This window comes from Colias eurytheme, chromosome 20 (genome assembly GCF_061535395.1).
Source record: "Colias eurytheme isolate Ceu_HAF_F1 chromosome 20, ilColEury1 Martin Lab GWU primary, whole genome shotgun sequence".
Classification (NCBI taxonomy): domain Eukaryota; kingdom Metazoa; phylum Arthropoda; class Insecta; order Lepidoptera; family Pieridae; genus Colias; species Colias eurytheme.
The window spans coordinates 9196011-9216370 of NC_142999.1; the positions used below are offsets into that span (position 1 = coordinate 9196011).

The window sequence follows — 20360 nt, forward strand, 5'->3', positions numbered from 1 at the left end:
GTAAATATGTTTTAAGGCAGGAAATTAGAAAGCAATGTAATTGCGTTATTATATAATAATCGATATAAACACTTTCCTTATGAGTTAAAATTTACTAAATACCGAATTACATTTGCGGTTGTATAAGGATTAATTACTTTCATAGGCAGGTAAATATAGAAAATCATTAATTGCCTCATTAAGTTTAATGCAAGAACGCGAATATAATTGTATCGATAAGCGATGTCGATAAAATCGTATCGAGTCAAGACTCGAGAAATGTTATGAACTCGATTACATATTTTGGCCGCGTCTCGTCAGTTGAGATCAGACTGCCGCGCGGTACGGACGTGTAGCTTGTATGTAGCTAGCGCGATTATTATATGATATTCGGCGTTTAGCAAGTCTCAAGCATTGTTGAACTGTGAAATTCTGGTAATTAGCATTCGTATTGTTTGTTGTATTTGGTAGTTAATGAGAAGTGTGTGTTGCAATTCCAACTTGAGTGACGTACGGATTTTGAAGTGTTTTTGTTATCTGATAAAGAGTTGTGAAGTTGTGATCTCGAAGGATCTATTGTTTTGTGCTATTTTATTGCTTCTTATTATGGTGTGGTATTTGGAATTTTATTTTATTCACATATTTATAGAATATCACATGGTAGTTCCGGGAAAATCCTTAAAATTTTAAGTATCTGAAAATCAAAAATACAATTAGATTATGAAATATTTATGTAGGTATAATATATGCGAAAATTGTGTAAGACGTTGTGTAAAAAGTAATTTCAGTGAACAATAGGAAGTTTTGCTTAATTACTACTTACGGAGAATATTACCTCATTATTATACATAATGTATAATGAAAGTAGGTAAATAGCTTAGCCGAATTTAGCTGGATTCTTGGGAAGGCTCTACCAATTCAATGTTATGGTTAGGTCAATTAGCCAAAATTTATTATTAGTCTGCTTGATGTTTACCTAGGTTTTCGATGTGATTTTAATCCACATTTTGATGAAGGTAAAAAATAAATATTTTCGGAGCAATCGTATGGTGGTTCGCGGTTACCTGATGAAGGACCTGGTTTATGCTTCGTTTAAAATTGTTATGATCAAAGGAAATCAATACTGTTTTAAACGAGTTATAAAAGAAATGATTCCTAAAGTTTCCGACATTTACTAATAATAATTGCAAATAATTAGCAGTTGTTAATTTCTTTGCTAATTGTACTTACATTACAGCAGCAGGTACCTACCTATGAGATCATTTCTAATAGCCAAATAAAGGTATTGTTTTAATAACAGGAAACTACCTTTTACCTGCGGCATCGTTCGCATAGGCATTTGTGTACTTAGTGTAAAAGTCACGTATTTCGGATACTCCGTTACGTAGTAAATAACAAACAAACACGTTCTAATGATGATTCATGTTAATCTGCTCTTTATGTTTTAACATAGTATAAAGAGAACAAGTAAGGTATCTTCTAACAAAGGTACATCGCACCGTATATACGCGGAGCACTTGCCCACCCGTTCGTGTACGTACGCATTGTACGCAAACTTGACGCACGCACACAACGCCGCTCGGTTCTTTCTCGTGAGGGCCGTGCCATTGCTGTGTGCGGTCGGTGTTTGTTTATATTATACAATTATTTAAATTATCAATGTGCCAAGTGACAACCCTGCGCCTCGCGAGTTTAGGGGTACCTTGCTCTCCTAAATGCCGGGAGACGGCATACTTGTTCTCTTTATACTATGGTTTTAGTCTCCAATATAAATTTATAATAATAATATAGGTAGATAATTGAGCAAAACATTGACGTCATGTATCTACACATCATGTTTATCTTTTCATGCGATCGATCGAGAAGTGATAGCTCTATCTATTTAATCTAACAATGATATGCACATAAATTCTGCAACCAGAAGCAATTTATGATCATCGTGTGCTATTTTTTATTATTTCATTTAGTATTGGTTATAAATTGATTTTATTTGTAAACTTGTAAAGTGTTTTTTCTTCTTTCATTGACGTTTAAAAAAAAACTACAAGAACATTTTTTTGATGATGATTACAAGGCTGTTGTTTTAGGGTTAATTCACATTAAAGTAGTTTTGCTATTCAAAATAGGCTCATGAATAATAACATAGTTATCTTATTTTCGACTTTTACTATATGAAGTTTAATAAATTGATTTATTAACTATTTAATCATTACCGTCACGTCATGCAGTAAGGCGACGATTTTGGTATCTTTGAAACTTGCCAAAGAAGTTTCACTTCTGACACGTGCTCTTTTTTGTATGAACAATTCCACTAACCCGTCCCTTTTGTTGCAGTTACCGTACAATGGACACATCACGCGTGTGTAGTGTAGTGTAGTGTAGTGCTATGCCGTCAGACAGCGGCAGCGCGTGGTCGCCGCCGGCGTCCACCGAGCGGCGGCTGAGCAACTCCAGCGATGGCAGCGCTGGCAGTGGATATTCTAAAGCTGTAAGTAGTACTTGAAGCGCTATTTAGACTTATTAAAAAGCTGTAAGCAATATCTGGGAAATGGTAGGACTTCGAGAAAAAAATCATGAACACCGTGACCCCGAACAACGTCAATGTCAAATGTCGAAGCAGACATGGGATCGATGACGACTTTTAGCTCTTTATTTTAATAGGTTTACTTACCACTTTATTTTAATCTTTACGAATTTCCGATTGTCGGAATTTCGTTATTTTTATGACTAAATTGACTGGACTAAAAACAAAGTTAAAAAAAACTATCTATGCTGTACGCTTCGTACTTTGTAATTAATGCAAGGGCATTTCCTATTCTATAACTCAATAGTCTGATGAATTGAAAGACCGACGTGATCGGAAAAAGATCAAGGTTGACAAGGTCAAAATTAAGATTGACAGAGGAGGATTATTATCAGATGATTTAATGATTTATTATTTAATTTATAGCATTGTTGATATTAAGAGGTACTTATATCTATACATTATAGTATAGGTATGATTGTTAAAAACGTTCGATAGGTATAGCTAAATAATTAAATCAATCTTAGGTCTCTCACCACGCATATCCACAAAATAGCCCGATAAGGAAAGAAATTTATTAAAACTAACTCCAATTATGAAAAAACACAATTTTATCATAACCAAATTCCACCTGGCCCACATACTAAATATTTCTCGTAAAAGTTTTTCACAATCCCCTTTTTGCAGCTTGCAATTACTACTCAATGTGTAACGAATTTAGAAAGACGGTGTAAAAACTCAACTATTTCGCAAATACCTACATTGGGATTGAATTTTAATTTGCAAGTGATTAGTAACGGTTGACGTTTTGTTAAAAATATAAAGTAAAAAGCAGGTTTCTCTGTCCGTTCGTAATGAGCTGTGTTTGATGTTATTGTACAAAATATTTCTTTTCAATGCGATTATTGACTGTAAGTTTTTATTTTGTAATATTATTTCATATTTCAATAAGTTTCAATGCTATTATAAACGGTATTATGTCAATTGTATTTTATTTTATACAATAATAATTTTGTCTTAAATTTGGCTACCGTGAAGCTCGGAGATAAAATACTTTATCATCACTACATAAGTATAAAACAAAGTCGCTTTCTCTGTCCCTTTGTATGCTTAAATCTTTAAAACTACGCAACGGATTTGGATGCGGTTTTTTTTAATAGATAGTTTTAGTATATAATTTATTGGGTTTTAAACAAAGCGGGCGAAGCCGCGGGCGGTAAGCTAGTGTTGTTATAAATCTTTCTGACAATAATTTAGATCTACATACATACATTATTTGTTGCCATCAAAATTACTCATATTTTTGAAAGCTTTTATATTATTTTCCGTTTTAATATTAATATACTTATTATAAGAAGTGAAATCTCACATGACCATACATTGTTTCTAATTTATACACAGCTCAAACAGAGGATGTCTCGCATCCATAAATATTAGCATATCCTGCGGTTTCTCACGATTTTACGAGCGTTTTACTTGTGAACTCACTGATTTTACGATTTAGTTACATCTGTCTGTTATTTAGTTAACATTTATATTTACTGAGTTTCACTCGATAAATAAATAAAATCTGCTATACCTACCTACGTATGTTTTCGGTTTAAATTTCTTTGATCATAAGAAAAATTATTTCAGTATAAGATAACCATTAATTAGGAAGGCTATAGCTCTGATCATGCTTAGTATACCAATAGGAATTAGGAGCGGAGCAATGCGGGTAAACCGTGGGACACAGCTAGTGAATTGATAGAAATTTTATGTGTTCTTTAGAAGTTCTTTCGTAGTATCTCTAGGGAACATGATCTAGGTTTTTTCGCCTTTTCTATTCTTGAAATAAGACCCTTCTATGACTTCTATAGCGAAATTTAGAACATTTTCTATTACTTTCATTGCTTTCCTTGCATGCGAACACATATATTAAAAAAAAAATATGTGTTAACATTAACCAACCTGATTCATATTGTATTAAGAATGTATTCTCGTTTATTTAGCATGCATATTTAAAGCAATTTATTTTATTTGCATCGATATTATTTAAAAAAGAACATTGCAATAGGTGTAGGAGATAAGGCGACATTTCGAAGGCTGTGTACGCCCGGTTTTTATGCCTTTCTCTACAAAATTGTCGCATGCCAAGGGCATGTATCCGTTTGCGATATATTTGCTTTATTTTTGCAATACTATAGATAACGTGGGTTATTATTAATATGTATATTTAAATATGCATGTGTGTGTGTTATTACTTATTATTCATACGTGTATATGTGTGTAATGTGTATATTAGATATGTATGTGTGTGTACTTTACATAGCTTATTTTCAAACCTTGTTGAATGAGGTACGATTAGACTTGTTTTGATCAGCCTGTTCATAGAATTAATTTATTATTATATATTTTTGAGTATTTAACTAAATGAGCACCCTTCTGACCTAAAACTGAACTGTGAAAATATCTTCACACTCAATTCAATAAGTTACTAGAAATAATATCATTATTTAGTATATAAATAGATAGACTTGTAATTTTAAGATGTTGTTTTGTGTGTGTGTACATCTTGTGGCCTGTGGGTACAATAATTATAGTGGACGCCTCTGCTTTGTACATGTCCTCGCCTTTTGAAAGTATTTACGTAGCAACGAGGCGTAGATAATTAACTTTTCCTTTGTTATACTAGCAAAACACCCAGATTTTGCCCACGTTTGAAAACTTAGCTAATCTGTTGTTAAAAAGATTGATTATTTTCTAAACATTGATGAATTAACAGCCAAATATCAATTAATTAATGATAAAAACCTTATCAGTACTCGTTACTATTTCAACTATTTCTATTCACTTAAAACTACGTCATTCCCAATACATATTGGTTAAAACAATATTATTTTATAACGTGTATCTACCGGCAAACAATTTTTATCACTTATATGTCTTCCAACCCTATCGGCTGTGACCACAAGACGGACATCCGATTTCAACCCCAAATATATATCATGCCGGTTTTTTTATAAGAGCAAGATGGTTCATTCACTTTATAATGAACAAGTTAGTTTCTATGGAGATTCTTGGTAGTTATGTTAACATAAGCTTAAATTTACTAGCATCCGACTTTTTAGATTGTTGACATGCAAAGCGTATGAAATTCTGACAAAAGATCTAAATAAAACCGTCAATTTATAATAATCGAATATCTACTCGTATGAAATAAATTCCTATAGCATTAGTAACGAAAATCAATATCATTTTAAAACTTATTTTCCAGAGAGGTATTTAAATAACCTGTTTGTCATAGTCATTTTTTGACCAAAAACCACACAAATAAGAAATAATATACAAGACAGCTCATATTATTCAAAACACAAGACATTACAACTTGCAACAGATAACTTGCACAAAGGTATATAATAATACAGGCGTTCACCTGTCTGTAATGACATTTGCAGACGACCTTGTGAACATTGATTTACAAAATGTTAAGGGTCGCATGTTTTTTACGTTTTCTTTAAAGTTTGAGTTGCTTGGTTTAAATATATTTTGTAAACTTAAAGAATGTTTTTTAAATATGCTATTTTTTATAATGAGGTATCTAGATCCTGTTTCTTATTTATTATGCGAGTCAAATAATAAATAGTCTATATGACTTTATTCGGTTACATTTAACTCTATTTGATCCTGTTCAAAACAGTTTTATGAATAACTAGATTTCCGCCCGCGGCTTCGCCCGCGTTTGCAAAGGAAAACCCGCATATTTCCCGTTCCCGTGGGATTTCCGGGATAAAAACTATCCTATGTGTTAATCCAAGTTACCCTCTATATGTGTGCTAAATTTAATTGTAATCGGTTCAGTAGTTTTTACGTGAAAGAGTATCAAACATCCATACATCCATACATCCATACATCCATACATCCTTACAAACTTTCGCCTTTATAATATATATTAGAATATATATTAGATATTAGATTATTAAAAAAATATCGATAGGTTTCGATTTCCAGTCGGTACCTCACAACGTTCAAAAGTAAATTATGGATTGTGTTATACCTACATAAATGCGAGTTTATAAATATATTCGTTCGTATTAACTTACTCCATTACAAGGCCATATTTTCTTACTAGCTTCCGCCCGCGACTACGTCCACGCGGATGTCGCTCTTCGCGTGGATGGTTTATTTCTCCATTTTGAGTAACTCTGACAATAACATCTTATAAATATCTATTGGACCCAAATACGGCTAGGCCTATAATAATACCCATCGTGTGTTCGCGGTTCTACAGAACAACGTCTATGGATAAAACTGAAAAATTAAGATATTTTTTTTCTACGTATTTTTCCAGGATAAAAAGTATCCTATTTTACGCCCAGGATAATAAGGTATAATTATACCAAGTTTCATCGAAATCGAACCGTTAGTTTTCACGTGATGTCTTCACATACATACAGACAGACAGACAGACAAAAATTTTTTTAATCACATATTTGGGTTTGGTATCGATCCAGTAACACCCCCTGCTATTTATTTTTTCAATATTTTCAATGTACAGAATTGACCCTTCTACAGATTTATTATATGTATAGATAATAAGTTTTTATCGTCATTACCATATATTTAACTACTTTTCCTTTTAACTTGCCGATGTATGTACATTTATTAAAAAAATATTAAGACTATACGTCGGAAGAATTAAAAGCGTCGAATTGTCATGTGTTAAATATTTTATTGATCTGAACGAGGAAGTCCATTAAAATACTTTAAAATATCAACTTTTTGTTCAATTTAGGAAATGTAAGTATGTAAATTGTAAATGTTAAGATATTGTAATATTAAGCAGTAGAGTATCGAATTAAAATGACATTAATTATATTTATTTATTTATTATTTATTTATTTATGATAAGGTACCTTACAGCTAGTGATACAATTTTTGAGATGAAACCAGCTCTGTGTATGCATAATATTGCAGCATAGATTACGCTGAGTTGGCTTCCCTTTTTCAAGGACACTGTTTTACAATTGTTTTTCTTTATTTTTAATTCTTTTACTTTTTCTCTTGTGTGTAAATTTTGTGTATTTTTTTTTTTTTTGTTGTTTAGTTAAGTTTTGTTTATTTTTTTCTGTATTGTATTGATGTTCTTTATTGATGTCCTTGAAATAAATGTTTTTTCTTTCTTTCTTTCTTTAAATACTAAGCTACGCCAATTAAAAGGTACACCAATAGGTAGTAAAAATAAAATGAAATGAAATTTATGAAATTGAAGTTGAAATTTATGATTGCGAGCTTGAGTTTTTAATAAAATAAGATGTTATTCTCTGGAGCTCATAGTAACTTTAAAAAAATATTTATATACAAACGATGGTAAAACTGTATGTTTGATTAGAATTTTTACGTGACATTAGATTCACCTTAAATGTGACTCATTCAAAATTATTAATAAGAACACGTTTTGGACGCCGAATATTTACGCATTGAGTGTGTTTCAACTTTCAATACATAGTATTCCAGTAGTTTTGTATACTTTTTCGAATAACTATTTGCATCAATTAGCTATGGTACACTACTTGACATCTATTGATACAATATACAAAAATATAAAAATTTACATCGAATTTTGCAGATATATCCAAACAAATATTCGTACAAATATAATAATCCATAATAAATAAATAGAAAATACGTCTAAGTGTCGTGGGAGAGAAATTTGCGGAAGCGCACACCACTGCGCAATTCGTTGTGTTCCAGTTGATCACTGGTGACAGACGGACATACTTACAAATTGTTGCAATTAACCGATCAAATTCGTTACACCTTGGTTTTAAAGATTTACTTCTAATAGCAGTAGCGTAAGAGTGTGTTGAAGTAATTCTTAATTAATTTTAAAAGTTTTAAAACACGTATTTTTATTTTTAATTATTTATTTATTTAAATATACCATAGGTACCTACTTCCCATTGGTAAGAATAGAGCGTAATACTTATATTATTAGTTTAGATATCTTTTTAAATGCTTAAATAATAAATTAATTACTTACCTACATTTAAAACTTAAATTCATAATGTCTGGTTGTTTAAATGTAGATTTACCAATCTTGTAGTTGATAAGAAGGAAGGGAAAGTAATATACCTTCCTTTTCGCTTTGTTTTTCTGTTTAAAAGTTTTTTGTTTCGCAAACAATAACAAAAATAGTAAAAAACGGATGATTAAACGGATGATATCGTATTTCAACAGACAGACAGACAGAGTTACTTTCGCATTTATAATATTAGTATTAATATTATAAATGCGAAAGTAACTCTGTCTGTCTGTCTGTTACTCAATCACGCCTTAACTACTGAACCAATTTGCATGAAATTTGGTATAGAGATATTTTGATACCCGAGAAAGGACATAGGAAAGGTTTTATCCCGGAAATCCTACGGGAACGGGTTTTTCTTTGAAAACGCGGGCGAAGCCGCGGGCGGAAAGCTAGTAATAAATAATTACCTACTTTCATATAAATAAAGGTAACCAAGGATAACGAATGTCACTTCGGTTGGTGTCCCTATAGAGTACATACAGCCTCATCAAGGCTGACAAGTATTCACCTTTCACTGCAATTATAATAAAAACATGAAGGAACTGCAATAATTCATGTAATGTATCCTTGTATAATAATACCTATACTTATACTTCTACTTCTTTTCTTTTATAACTTGCTGTTCTCACTAATTTTGCATAAACCATACAAATAAATATTTTATAAATATAATTCATAAAATGAAGTATAATGATTTATCCCGATAGTTTTTTGTATTTATCCATTTCCAAGTGCACCATCAACATACAGAAAATCTATAGCTATAATATACATAGCATATAAATAGCTCTTATTCCATAGATTCTTTTAATTTTGTATGCTAATGTTAAATTATCTTCATCTGCTTGTAAATATCTATACTATTTTTTATGCATAGGTATTATTATCTCCCTCTGCTTACTATGTAAACATGGCACAAGATTTTACATAAGGAAAGTCGCGTCCATAAACTAGTCTACAATACGTCACGAGACAACCCAGTAAAGACATCTGATAAGCAATTGGCTCAAACACTCCGATCAATCACACATGACCCTAATCAAGGTCCCCGATCTATGCGGAACCACATTATACTATACTAGCTGCATCCCGCGGTTTTACCTGAATTTCTCCACTTCTATTAGCGTGCTGATATATGATCCTTATAGCCTTCTTCAATAAATAGGATATCTAGCTCTGAAATTTTTTTACAAATCGATCCCGTACTTCCTAAGAACCGCATTAAGTTAGATGCTCAGAATGAAGGTAGAAGGATTTTTTCGAGAAATATCCACATAATACCACAAAGCTAAAATATTCAGAGTGACGTATGCTATATTCTACCTATACTTGCTTTTTTATCTTAACGCTAGTAAAGTTCTAATTAATAAATTAACCTCTTTGACCAACTGTTCAACTAAGCATTTCATTTGCATCTCACTTTCAACACAGCACTGTTTTGAAATGGATCTTACGGTAACACAAGTAAAGTTCAATTTGTAATAATATGACACACGAGATTATCGCCTATTGTTATTCTAATAAGGGTGATATTAGGATAATTGGAGCGCGACAACCAGTTCCATTGAGGTCAAGTGCGACAATCACGTTTCCTGATCAATTTTACGGTTTAGTTTGAATAATTTAAATTATATTTGTCGGTCAAATGTATTAAGCTAAGACTGATCTCTTATAGATTTTTTTGGATATGTACCTCGTGTTTTTTTTTATTGTTTTGATATTAAACCGCGTGTACACGCCTTAATCAACCAAATTAAAAAATATTGACGAAAAATAATTTTAATTTTCGGTAAAACACAGTAGATTAACAAACACAAACAAAGCTCATTTAACTTTAATCCAACCGTTTTTATTAAGTTTTTGGTGTGAAGGACGCTTTGAATGTCATGTAATATTAATGACATAATCGAGTCTATCAAATATCTAGGAATATGTTGAAAGTCGTGTAGTTACACTACTAACTTAACAACGACTAATTTTGACTGAAATTTGAATTAATTATAATTAATGTAGTTAAAAAAAACATTTTTAAACTCATGAAATTATTGTATTGTCACCGATCCTTGATAAGCATACAAAGTTTTAATTAAATCTGTCCGATTAAAGTGGGTCAAAGTCGAGTCTAAAGGTGTCGGTTACATACAAACATACAGGTAAAGCAGATAAAATTAATATTCTATTGTAATGTACAGGGAACCCACCGCTGCCACCATGTGATGTACAGGGAACACGTATAAATAATTACTTGTTAATTATTTTATAACTATCTTCACATGTACATATAATTACACCACAACTATAAAATCCAATCCGAACAGAACCGGGGCGTAAACTAGATATATTGCACGCCTCATAAGCGAAGCGTTGAGGTGGGTACTACTGTCACTTCGCGCAAAACATCTGATTTTTCAAACTTAAAATGTCTTTATGTATCATACATTGCACTTGTAAGATAATACATACACACACATATTAAGAAAAAACACTATTTTTAACGTTCATGATATTTTTGATGTCATTTTTGTTATTTAAACTAATTAAAAAACAGTTTAAAAAAGTTCTGTCTTGGACGTCCGTGTGTCTGTATGTGCGGATCCTTTTTCTTGTTAACACGATAGCGACCGAAATACTTTACTAATCGAGTCTTTTTTTTTCTCTTACGCTTGAGTATGCTCAGGAATAGAACCCTTTCATTTTTCAGGGTCTGATTCGATGTGGTTTAATTGTTATTAAATAAACAAAAATAATAATTAATAAATATTTATTAAAAAAAAATTATGAGGCGTGCACTTTTGGATTTTCCAAATTATTTAAATCATCTTTCACAAAGTGCGGTCAGGTATAATAAATAGCGAACAAAGGCATTACAAAACTAGTTAACAAGAAATTTGGTAACGATTTCGGACATCAATTTTCGACAGTTACATCCGTACTTGTTACATTGTTATGTTATACACGCCGCGTTTTGTAAGTTTTTGTATTCTATTTAGAAGAGGAAGTACTTGATTACTCAAAATACTCTATGTAGAATGCATTATGCAACAGGATTGTTAAGAGGCCAAACCATTTTAAATGTTTTTAATTTTTATACACTTTTATAAGGAAAAATATTATTTTTTCAAGAACAGTACCTATCTATCAAGTATCTTGCCGATTGTTCTCTTTAGTTTTTGTAAATTCTAACACGTGGTCATTGTGAGATAGCTACTGATTAAAAAAACGCAGTTTCCATTTTTATTTCATTACGTCAAACTACATTCAACAATCACGTTCCTAGATAGCAATACTAATTGATCCGATCCTATGCGTCCATCAAAAATGCAAAAAAACTGTTTCACACGCGCAGCAAAAACGCGGCGTTCCAACCGCCCGTGGTGACACCACCACCTACATGACGTAACGTCACTTTCCTTCCGAGGCAGTTACCGAAAATGAAACCTCGTTGTAATGTTGCTCTTATTGCATTTTAATGTGTTAAGTGCGCTGTTTTTGTAACAATAATATGAGGGTATTTTGATGTTATTGAGGTCGGAGATAGGAAGTAGGTCATCAAATCAAACTCAGAATTTTATCATGTAAATTTTTACATGACGTGTTCATTAATTGACATCTATACTTTATAAGTTTTTTTGTATGTTTAAACGCGTTTATCTAAGGAACTACTGGTCCGATTTGAAAAATTATTTCGGTGTTAGATAGGCCATTTTTCGAGAAAGACTATAAGGCTATAACATCACGCTTAGACCAACAGGAGCGGAGAAATGCGGGTAAAACCGCGGGGCAAGGGTGGTTTTGTTTACGACTGATTCGGAAGGTCGCGTCTATCAAGAAGAATTGGCAATTTAACACAGTACCTAATTATTATTTAAAAGTGTCTAAACAAATATAAAATATTCTCATATTTGACTGTGACATTTAATAACAACTCTTTCATATTTCTTGACCATTCACAAAGGATCTTCATTTATCATCAGCTAAGTGATGTCATGTCACCGATGATTGCCATTGAAATGGGATATGAATAAGCATTAACTGTATAGAAGAGCCTTTAGTGTGGAAAATCTAGTAACTAGAGTCCTTTGAGAATTATTATATTGTAGGTAGGTATATAAGTAGGTACTAATGTCTTGAAAGGGTTTTTTGATCGATTTCAAGGCGCTTTTCACATATTATACTTCTTCTTTTCCTTTGCCTTATCCCTTTATTTGGGGTCGGCTCTCCTCGATCTCATGCGCCAGGATGGCCTATCCTGGGTTGTCTGGTTTTTCAATTTTCACATATTATACTATCGACATTATAATATTACAAAAATAATCGACACTATAATAAATTGGCGTGAAAGGATGCGGGTTCGAATCCCGCCTCGTGATCGAATTTTTTCTATTCTTTATAAATTTATAATAGAAAAATAAGTCTAATATTAAATACGTTTCAATTCATGTTATAATGTCTTTACACGATTGACTATGTTAACTATAGGTATTGGTATTTAAAAGACGTGTGGAATATTTACAATCTAATCAAATATGTTATAATAATTCTTGCAATCGATGATTCTCATGCGACACTATGTCGCGATTATCTATATATCATTATTATATCTTTGTTTATACGAATAGATAATAATAGATACGTGTGTTATGAAAATAAATCTTAATCCGCGGCGTATTACAATAATATGAGGGTATTTTGATGTTATAAGGTAAAAACATTCCTTATTTTATTTTCATTCTCAATATTAAGTATATGATTATATACTTATACTAGCGGTCCGCCCCGGCTTCGCCCGTGGTACATATGAAAAATAGATGTTGGCCGATTCTCAGACTTACCCGATAGGCACAGAAAATTTCATGAGAATCGGTCCACCCGTTTCGGAGGAGTATGCAGACTAACATTGTGACACGAGAATTTTATATATAAGATATATATGTGTATAAAATCCCTTATTTTTTTTAATTTTTTCATACAATACTCGTAAAAAGTTCAATCCATTAATCTATCAATTTATCACTGTTTCTACTTATGTCCTTATCGAGAAGACAAATTTTCTGTCGCAAGTCAAATGTTATTTTTACACATAAACTCCTACACAGATCGCGCCCATAAAACCACAAAACATAGCTGGAATGAACAAAACACACAATTACATAACAGTTGAGTGAACTCCAATTATCGGTTTGTATGTTTGTATTGGCATTGACAAGGAACCATTACTTCCGTGTGAAGTTCACAGGAAATAATATTTAACATTTGTTAACTATGTACTGTGTTAGAACTTGCGGCGTCACTCGTGTGGTATTCGGGTAAGAAGTATGTGCTAATTCAGACAATAACCTATCAGTTATCACTGTAGCAAATTTCATACAGATCCGATCAGCTGTTTTTGCGTAAAATAGTAACCAACATACAGACTTACAAACTTTTGCGTTTATATAAAGTTCGATTATGTTGTATGAAATATAATTTAAATAACAATAGATATTAAAACGAGAAAGTCTATGACTTGCTTTTTGTGAAAACGCGTTAAAAATAAAAACATTGAACAAGTTAAGTTTCAGTCATAAATAATAAAAATGTCATAAACTAGTTTTCTTTTGAGCATGAAATTATGTAAAGTTTTGTATCAATAAAGATATTACAGTCTGGTGCATAATAAACAGGTACTTTTTCGGGTTATTTGTTATATAAAAGCTTATTAACTTTCTATTTCGTGGGCTATATAATATTAATTATTAAATCACTAAGTATATGTGTAAACGTGATGATAGCCTTCATCAATAAATGGGCTATCTAACACTGAAATAATTTTTAAAATCGGACCAATAGTTCCTGAGATTAGCGCCTTCAAGGAAACCAAAAGTAGTAATAATAGATGTGTTTCACGATATAAAACTACGCCGTAGCTACAAATGTTCATCCTCATTTCCTCTCTTACGAATTTTTATTTTACTTTAATCTATATATACCAATACCAAAATTCATATACTTACCCGATCATTTGTATCTATTACATTCATAATTTTCAAACTAACATACCTACCATTAACAATCATATTCATAATTTTTAAATCAATTCTGAATCAGTTTACCCATTACATAGTCAATTACACAATCTAATTAATCTTTGATATAACATAACAAATCAGCAAATTAATGCTTTCGTCGGCCATTTTGAAATGAACTCAATCTTTACTGCTTTGTTCTTTAATTATCGCTATCTGTCTCATTCACACGAACTGTTTAAGTGCCAATTAAATTTGATTGTAGTTTAAAAGTTACGTCATTTTTACGTCGTTGTCATTTGTTTGATTTAGAAGCAAAAAGTTGAGAAAATGTTTTTTCTGTGTTGTAATTATTAAAATTATTTATTCTTCTATCTGTGTTATAGAATATACTAGCTGCATTCTCCGGTGTTGTCTATGGTAAAATGTGTTAAAAAGACAGGAGTATACATTACTTCTGACAATTATGCAAATCAGTTCAGCAGTTTAAGCTTTACAAATAGAAACAATTCTTTTTCATAACAACGTACATTGAAATTTGATTTTAATCAGCTGCTTTTACATCTTAAGTTTGCGAAATGCCAGGAAAATTAACTATTTTACAATAAATAGTTGCAAAAACATCCAAATGTTAAAATCAAAAGATCTTCACCTTTGAGCACGCGTCAAGGTCGAACTAAACTTAAAATTAGCTGTCAACTTAACATGTTGGTTTATGAAAAAAACTCATACTAATTCACATTGTGAAATTATTGATTAGGTTGCGACAGAATATCGATGATTTATATGATTAATAGCTTCTCAAACATGTCATTTTATTGTATATCGAAATGTATACATTTGCGTATCTATTTCTTTAAAGGTTAAAATAGGAGTTGAAGAAGAATCAAAAACTGTCTCTATTTCATATTTTTTACAATTAGCTCACGGTTGAGACAGTGGTTGAAGACATTGACTTTCAGATTTGAAAATTTTATAAGTTTTCTATCCAATGAAAGAATAAATGTTAGGTACTACATGAAATAACGTTTGATAATAAACTCGGAAGTTTCCTTTAGTAAAGAATCATAATCATCTAACAATTTTGATCCTACAAGCTTCCTAAGATGGCTCCACTACTGGTCAAATAAAACTAAATATGCACAGAAGTTTAACGACAAAGGGCAAAAAAAAAACATCTATTTTCACCAAATTTACACCAGATTTATTTCCTGAATAAGATTTACAATTTCGTTAACAACCATATAAACTATTGAATAAAATGAATCTTCAACCAGGCCAATCTACATGCACGTACTCCATTGAAATTGGTTAAAAATATCTCCTTTGAATAATCGGTACGAATTTAACGGTTTTAATTCAAAACCAGTCGTGTCGAATAGTGTATCTGATAAGAAAATAAATGTTTATTGTTGAATTATTATATACTAGTGGTCCGCCCCGGCTTCGCCCGTGGTACATATTTCGCAATAAAAGGTAGCCTATGTCCTTTCTCGGGTATCAAAATATATCCATACCAAATTTCATGCAAATTGGTTCAGTAGTTTAGGCGTGATTGAGTAACAGACAGACAGAGTTACTTTCGCATTTATAATATTAGTATGGATTGTAACCTTGTGTTGAATATAGATTGTAAAAAAACGAAATATTTTTTTTTGTACATTTCAATAGTAATCTTTAAAATCTTATATTTTGATAACACCCTTCAAAAGATAGTGTAGAATGATATCCTTCTGACACCATCATCACTACATATAGTCTAAGATCCCACCGCAGGATCAGTGCGTTCATCGGTTTTTTGCTGAAAACCGAATTTTTATGTATATTTATAATTAGGAGAATATATATCGACTAGGTTGCCAGTCAAAATTTGGCCGCAAGCATGTTTAATTAAAATTTTTCTAATCGATTTTTGGGAAAAAAATTCGTTCACTTGTTTTTTGAATAAAATGTAGTCTACATCACGTCAAATGATATAAAAATTCTAAAAAATCACGGTTGCCGCTTTTCACCTGGCCGCAACATCTTGGCAGCCTGGTGCAAACAGGTATGATTTCGATTCATTTTTACGTTCATAACGCACATTTATGAATCATATATCAAATTAAAGCTAATTTTTTCTATTTATTATCATATATGGTTGCCTAATTAAATCCGGCCGCAAATAAGGGTTGCCGGCTGTTAAAGATGTTGAATATTTAAGGTTGAGTGTAAACATGCTTGCGGCCAAATTTTGACTGCAACCTAGTCGATATATATTCTCCTAATTATAAATACATATAGTTACATAAAAATTCGGTTTTCAGCAAAAAACCGATGAACGCACTAATCCTATATTTATAATTTTTATAAGCCAGCAACCCTTATTTGCGGCCGGATTTAATTAGGCAACCATATATGATAATAAATAGAAAAAAAATAGCTTTAATTTGATATATGATTCATAAATGTGCGTTATGAACGTAAAAATAAATCGAAATCATACCTGTTTGCACCAGGCTGCCAAGATGTTGCGGCCAGGTGAAAAGCGGCAACCGTGATTTTTTAGAATTTTTATATCATTTGACGTGATGTAGACTACATTTTATTCAAAAAACAAGTGAACGAATTTTTTTCCCAAAAATCGATTAGAAAAATTTTAATTAAACATGCTTGCGGCCAAATTTTGACTGGCAACCTAGTCGATATATATTCTCCTAATTATAAATATACATAAAAATTCGGTTTTCAGCAAAAAACCGATGAACGCACTGATCCTGCAGCCGGATCTCGTACTAATAGTATAAAACAAAGTCGCTTTCTCTGTACCTATGTCCCTTTGTATGCTTAAATCTTTAAAACTACGCAACGGATTTTGATGCGGTTTTTTTAATAGATAGAGTGATTCAAGAGGAAGGTTTTAGTATATAATTTATTAGGTTTTAGACAAAGCGGGCGAAGCCGCGGGCGGTGAGCTAGTGAAAAATATGATCATGAATAATGTATCACGCAAATTCAATTACAAAAATAAATAAGCGGTTCCTTAAAATCCTTCGTTCTTAGCATTTATTATCAAACAAATATTTATCGTTATCAAAATAATACTATATCTTATGATAATAATATCAATTTATACTAATAGTAATATCTATAATTAAACGTCAGCTGTCAGCACTCATTGAAACATTTCGATAATTCGACATCCATACACCATGCGCTTGCGCAACCAAAAGGCTAAGGCTATGCGATCCAACATTTGATTGATTTATTGATGATCGATCGAATTACGAAATTTATCAGAGATCGGGATAGAATCCGTAAGATTTTAGTTAATAGTTAATACTAGTTGCTACTCGCGGCTTCGCTCGCATAGTCAAAGGAAACCCCGCATAGTTGCCATTGCCGTTGGATTTCCGCTATACCGGATAAAACCCATCCAATGTCATTTCTCAGGTTCAACTATCTTTGGTTTTTCATTCATCTCATCTAATTCGGTTCAGTAGTTTATTTGAAGAAGAGACAGATAGACAGAGTTACTTTCGAATTTATAAGATGAGTTTAGGATTATGTTTTTTTCACTGAGTTACACCTTAAATTCTTCAACGCAATATTTTGTTTACAAATCAGTTGGTTATCTTGCAATAAAACATAATTAACAAGATTAACAAATTGTCCCGTGAAATAAACATAATTTATTAAATTGAATTTTGTTGCGTTAAGGGCTTGGTCTAGTAGTGCAAACAAATGCATCCTGTCATCCTATATGTAAATAATACAAATGTACTAAGGGAAAGTTGCTCCACTTAATTTTTAAAAATTAAATCATTCGTATGCATAATTTAATATTCGTAATAAGTACCAAAAATGACAATTTGAAACAATTTTCGTGAAAATTACACCGGGTGATTTTTTTTTATCAGTACACAATATTTGCGAATACTTTCTATTGATATCTTCAACTTCATGTTTATATAACTGATCAACTTTTACAAAGAAATTTGGACGAAATATAAAAAAAAATAAGCTTTCCATACAAAATGCAGAACTCAATACATTTTTTTCGACCTAAGTTTCTTAGTGAAAGTTGTTCAGTTTAACTAATAAAACGGATAAACAAATTTTGTATATAATAAAAAAAATGTAATGTTTGTGTTAAATGAAAACAAAAGATATTTATTTCTGACTAGCTTCCGCCCGCGACTCCGTCCGCGCGGATGTCAGTCTTCGCGTCTTCTACAGATTTATTATATTATGTGTAATATATAGATTTATATTGATAAACCTAATAAATCTTTTGCTAGCATTCTGATGCTTTATCGGTTGCACTGGATTTATCTCTTTTTTTTCAATCGCTTGAATGATATAGGATGGGTCCTTGATGGGCATCGAATGCTGAAGTCTCGAATCAATCAATTCTGACAGTAGGCAATTTATGTAAAATCTTGATAATGGTCCATCATATTATTTTGCCTAAACGTTACATACTTTTTTATATATTCTATTTTTAACGAATTATTCACTCCAGTCCAAACAGCAAATAAGCAGACTTCTGCTTCTGCAACGTTTAGTTGTCCCTGAATTTAGAAAAAATAGTCATGATTCTTATCTATGACAAAAGTGTTATTTTTTGCATTGTATTTCAAATATTAAATTTTTTTTAACCGCATCTTCCGCATTCATGTCTTTTGCTGGAATTAGACATTTAACTTCTACTAGTCCCATTTTCCCTTTTTGATATGGGAGTGTATAAAGTAAATTTTTTAGATATTTCTCGTTATACTTTTAAAAAGTTATTATTGTCATTTTGCTCATTAGGTAAAGTAATTTCGATATCAGTTTTAAGTTTTTTGATACCTGCAATAATAACGTCATAATCGCCTGCACATACTTATCGATTACACCCTGTGTACAATCCACCATCCACATTCATAATGTTTTCCTGTCCTCCTCTCCTTTACGCTGTTCACCGATACATTTGAAATGAGTAAATCTGCTACCACTGAAGGATGTTTCATTGTGATCAGCAAATTTTCACCACTGTTGTCGATTATTTGTTTTTCATTTTTAATCAGCAATTGGGAATCATCAGTTTTGTTTTTTGCAGATTGGTGATGTACCCTAACAATACGTCGAAAAGGGAAAGCATCAACGAATTATCGTTTTCGTACTCTTTTTTTATTCTTCGCGTCTCTGTTACTTCTGTTTGTTTAGTTCTCAACACCTACTGAATTTTCTATGTTATTGTGATCTTCCATTACATCTGAGTTTTGATGATGTGATGATAATCCATTCGTTTTAATATTGGTACTTAGAGTTGGTAGACTAAACTAGAAATGGCGGACTAAATTTGTCAGCGCGTCTGTAAGATCAGAATATAAAACCTGTATTTAAGTTACAAAATTAATAATCAAACAACATTAGCGGCATGTTGTTTGATTATTAATTTTGTAACTTTATTAACGTTGAAAATGACTAGAAGATAAAATTAAAAAATTTTGGAGTAAACAAATCATTTTCCCCGTATGGGGATTTCCCCGGATGAACTTGGGAAGTTCAAGTTCTCAATACAAGTTTATATTATATTTCGTATTTCTCAAACGAAAAATAAACATTTTTGGAACTTCAAAAAAATTATATTAAAAGAAAATTTATGAGCTTACTTTAGTTTTAAAGAAATATACATCCCTTTACTGACACCCCGTAAAATAAAGAAATTGTTGCCAATCACCTTTGCAATCTATTTGGTTTCATTAACTTTATGTTCGAAGATAATTTTTTTTTTCTAGTAGTTACTTACACGCGTATT

At 31.5% G+C, this 20360-nt stretch overlaps 1 protein-coding gene across 1 annotated transcript in view; it reads left to right on the plus strand.

The window, feature by feature from the left end:
- Positions 1-265: 265 nt before the first annotated feature.
- Positions 266-20360, plus strand: part of smash (smallish) — a 90936-nt gene continuing 70841 nt past the window's right edge. Inside the window, exons 1-2 of the mRNA XM_090113655.1 lie at positions 266-414; positions 2314-2467. Coding sequence (XP_089969781.1) covers positions 2366-2467 — 102 coding nt within the window. The 5' untranslated portion in view covers positions 266-414; positions 2314-2365. The remainder of the gene's footprint in view (positions 415-2313; positions 2468-20360) is intronic.